The sequence below is a fragment of the Arachis duranensis genome, chromosome 8 (genome assembly GCF_000817695.3).
Source record: "Arachis duranensis cultivar V14167 chromosome 8, aradu.V14167.gnm2.J7QH, whole genome shotgun sequence".
NCBI classification, from domain to species: domain Eukaryota; kingdom Viridiplantae; phylum Streptophyta; class Magnoliopsida; order Fabales; family Fabaceae; genus Arachis; species Arachis duranensis.
The window spans coordinates 36,591,606-36,596,066 of NC_029779.3; the positions used below are offsets into that span (position 1 = coordinate 36,591,606).

A 4,461-nucleotide genomic window follows, 5' to 3' on the forward strand; every position below is an offset into this window, starting at 1 on the left:
TTATTAGTTTGACTTTCGCTAAATTTTAAATAAAATATTACTTAACAAATCCTCCTACCTTTAAAATATGGATAAATATGATTTAAAAAAAAAGTAAAAAATAATCAACTAACGCATAAATTTTAAATATGTAATTTTAAATGAATAATATTAGAGAGCTAATGCTTTTAATAAATATCAGTTAATTTTTTTAATTTATTTTATTTATTTTAAATTTTAAATTTAAACCCTTTAAAAAATTGTAATTTTTAAAATTAAAAATTAATTTCTTTTACTTTCTCTTTTTTAAGATTATAGATGTACGAAATTTTTGTATTCGTTGATTACTAGTAATTTATGTTGTCTCCCTATTAATACTATCAAAATAAATGCAACAAAGTTTTATATCTTTATCATTAATATTTTTACTCTTTTATCCTTTTTAAATTTTAAGATAACTAAATAATTAATAATAAAAAAATATAAATATAAAAATGCATTTATATTAATAACTAATTTTAATAACGATTTTGATATCCATGTAACCTGATCATCGATTATTTTCCATCGTACAAACTACAAATTACATTAAGGCTATTGTAGCAAGTGATAAGAATAGTAGAATATAATAATGTAGATTCAAGGAGTAAGAACTAAGGACCCTATGACTCATCATCTGGTTTTTGCAATCCATGGTTGGTAACAGTGGTAGTTGGCCCATAGTTTTTAGATGAATGGGACAAATTAATGTGGATCACAAAATTATTGGATTGCTCCTAGGGTTGGAACTTGGAAATGCAATGGGTTAACAATACGTGGAGCTCAAATTAGAATCATAAGTATTTTTTTTTCTTAACTAATAATATCATAATCGAATTATGCGTATAAATAAAGATTGTAATAGTTAAATAATTAAATTATATTTTTTACAAAATTTTAAATATTTGAATAAAATTGTGTTTCTAATAAAAAGATATATGTAGCTTTTTACTAAAAATTAGAACTGGGACAAAAGCATGTAACATGCAACAACTCTTCCCAAAAAAAAAAGAAAAGAAAAAGTCTCAATTCATTGAACCATAGTAATCACTCATCACCGTCTCTTCTTTCTATCCACTCATTGAAATCACAATGTAACATTATAATTGATTTATATAAATATCATGATCTTAGTAGTAGTATTCAAAACTCCACCTAAGCAATGATCAAGATTTGGATGCCACGTTTGACGCAAACCCATGTGAGATCTTGAGTGGTTTGCTATGAGCCCATAAAAAGATTGCTTTTCCCTTTGAAATATGCAATCCAATCAAATCATAAATGCTTAGCTATTTGTGTGGTGAATCTAAAGTCTAAAATAAACCAAATAAAATTATTAACAATATATATGGTTGTCCATTCTCACCCCTTTGGAGGTAACCAAAGCACCATCCCACAAACTTCGGGCTTCCTTACATACCATATATGGCCATATTATTATAATAACCTATTTAGAATATCCAAAATTGATTTAAATAAAGGAAAAAGAAAATAAGTGGTGTAGAGAATTTTACTTTTGTACATGGATTTTATTTCTTTAAGAGAAAAATATTCTAAAGGATTTTTTGAACTTTATAAAACCGCTTGTTATCAACAATTCCACAACTATAGGAATTTTTATGAATAATAAATTTACTATCTTATTAGATGAGGTGGTGAGTAGTAGATTATAAAATTAGGAACAGACATGATAACATGATATGAATGTTTACGTGGGCTTAATTTAGGAAATAAAAGATTGTCTCTGCCCAGGTGATTATCACGTGCGTGGGCTCAGACACTAGATATAAACCAACCACGTCGGAAAAAGTATACCCAAAAAAAAAAGGAAAACTAATGTCCCTTAAAAAGAAAATTTTAGTTAGTTACAATTTTTTTTAAACTATTATATAAATGATGATGAGAAATTGTTTTGCATTTTTTAATATTTTAATTTTATATAAGATAAAAAAATAAATACTCATGTACAATTATATTCATCTGGAGTTAATAATTAATTAATTACAAAATGTTATATAATTTAATAAATTTAAATAAAATTATCTTTAATAATTTTTAATTATTAATTTTACATGAAAATAACTGTGTGTGAATTTCTATTAATAAAAAATATTTTGTATAAAAAAGTTGAAATATCTTGAGCCTTAATTTATAACTTTTATTTAACCCTGATAGTTGTTTCAATAAAAAACCAGCATGTTATTATAATAAAATGTGGCGTTGGATGATTTAAGTACTGTGTCAACCATGAAATCACTAGGATATAAATAACCAAACAAGAAAATAATTTATATATATTTAGAGACATTATGTATTTATTTTTTATTCAGCCTATTTTTTGTACTCCATTAAAAGAATTTTATATAATTTTGATAAAGCGAGAGAACAAAAAAAAAACAATAAAATAGTAGATAGATATAGAAAGAAAATAAATGTTTAATACCATAAAATAAATAAAATTAGACTCAAAAAGTAATTTTATATAATTATATATGTTCATGTATATATATAATAATTAGAATCTCGATTTAATTTTTAAAATTTTTTAATATTAAAAAATTTATACTAAATTTAATAATTTTATAATTTAATTTTTTTAATTTTATGTTTTATATATTTAATTTATTTTTTTAATTTCACGTAAAATTTTAAACTTTTTTACCGAATAAGAAGATAAGCAAGTTGAAATGAAACAAGAATGGGTATTAACCTTGGACCATAGTGAACAGTCAAACAAAATATAGTTTTAGAGAATTGAATTCCCACAGTTTCTAAAATCCACACACAGTACACATTTAACTACTTGCCTACCCGTCAAATAAAAAAAAAGGAAAAAAAAAAGAAAACTACTTGCCTATCCAGTTGTGATTGTGATTGTAATTGTAATTATCTATTTATATTTAATTATTTATACATACATATATATAGTAGTTGCTAGTTATTTGGTAACAAGAAATAGAAAGAAAGAAAGAAAGAAAGAAAGAAGGAATGGAAGAAGGGAATGAGTGTTTGTGCGCGCTGTGTGGAAAGAGGGCTCAGATGCTGTGCGAGTCAGACCAGGCTAAGCTATGCTGGGACTGCGATCGCACCGTTCACGGCGCCAACTTCCTTGTCGCCAAGCACGTCAGAGTGCTCCTCTGCCGCCACTGCCACCGCCCTACTCCCTGGAAGGCTTCTGGTCCCTCCCTCACCGTAACCTCCTCTCTCTGCCATCCTTGCTCTTCTTCTTCTTCTCTTCCCGTCACCACCGCCATTCATGATCATGAATCTGAAGACGATGAATCTGAGGATGATGAAGAGGAGGAAGAGGAAGAGGAAGATGAATATGAAGCAGAGGAGGAGGAGGGGGAGAATCAGGTGGTGCCTTTGTCTTCCGCTTCCGGCGGCGGTGGTAATACTAATGGCTACGATGACGGAGACATGTCTAGCAACACTGCTTCTTCTTTTCGATTCAACAACTTGAAGCGCTTTCAACATAATAATCATCACAACATCCACCATTCTTCTATTTCTGATGAAGATGTAAGTTTTTCATAATATATGCTCTGTTAATTCTTATTATAAAGTGGTTGTATTAAATAAATATTTATTTTATACAAATAACTGATTTGGTGATTAATTTTTCATGACAGGACGATGATATAGGTTGTTGCTCGTCTGAAAGATTAGGAGGAGATAACGATGATGAAGATTATATGAGGCCATTCAAGCACCGTAGAATCTTCAATCACAGGGATGACGATATACATTGCCATAATCATAAACGGTGATGAAGATATTTGAACATTAATTAAGATATCATCCTCATGAGAACAATTATGAAAGATGTAATGATTATGATGCTGTTCACCAACCACCATGAATCCATGATCAAAACTCACCCGCTAACCACCCCAATTGATGATCACCACCTAAACTTCACACTTCAACTTCAATTTCAGTTTCAAGGGTGGATTTTGTTCATGTTAGGGGAAAGTGAAGCCTTAATTTCCCATTTTAATTTTTATCATGTATTTTGATATTTTTTTGTTTTATTTAAAGTGAAATCCATTGGTAAAAATAACTGTAGTTGATGAGTTGATGTGAATACTAGCATGGTCCATGGAAGGTAGTAGGTATTTCAAACCACATGCACTCCCTCTTGGCCAGTTATTTCATTATGCAAGGTTAATTACTTTCGTTGAAACGTCTCATTCAATTCAATTCAATTCAATTAAAGTGTTGTGTATTGAAATCATCTTGTCATCAATAGTTTCCATCTTCTAGATAGTGTAATTGTGTTCTTCTATAAAGTTTGGAAGTGGAAGGGGAAGGTGTGTGTAGATAGTAGTGGTGGTTGTGAAGAAGGACAAATACACTGTACTTACTACTTACACGACTTATGAGTTATGTCTTATGACAACTTGCCAAGTTGGATGAATTTGTCTCCTCCACTTATGGATG

General features: G+C 28.9%; 1 protein-coding gene across 1 annotated transcript; it reads left to right on the forward strand.

Moving 5' to 3' along the window:
• The first annotated feature begins 2,950 nt into the window (after positions 1–2,950).
• Positions 2,951–4,252, forward strand: LOC107462506 (NAD-dependent protein deacetylase HST1). The gene is made up of 2 exons (XM_016081104.3): positions 2,951–3,540; positions 3,651–4,252. The coding sequence occupies exons 1-2, from the start codon at positions 3,007–3,009 to the stop codon at positions 3,786–3,788; spliced, it is 672 nt and encodes a 223-aa protein (XP_015936590.1). The 5' UTR covers positions 2,951–3,006; the 3' UTR covers positions 3,789–4,252.
• Positions 4,253–4,461: the final 209 nt, after the last annotated feature.

What these genes read in the sequence shown, in the direction of transcription:
- LOC107462506 (XM_016081104.3), top strand. Translation starts at nt 3,007, where the DNA reads ATGGAAGAAGGGAATGAGTGTTTGTGCGCGCTGTGTGGAAAGAGGGCT. An exon ending in CTTCTATTTCTGATGAAGAT is followed by an intron (nt 3,541 to 3,650) that starts GTAAGTTTTTCA and finishes TTTTCATGACAG; the next exon opens with GACGATGATATAGGTTGTTG.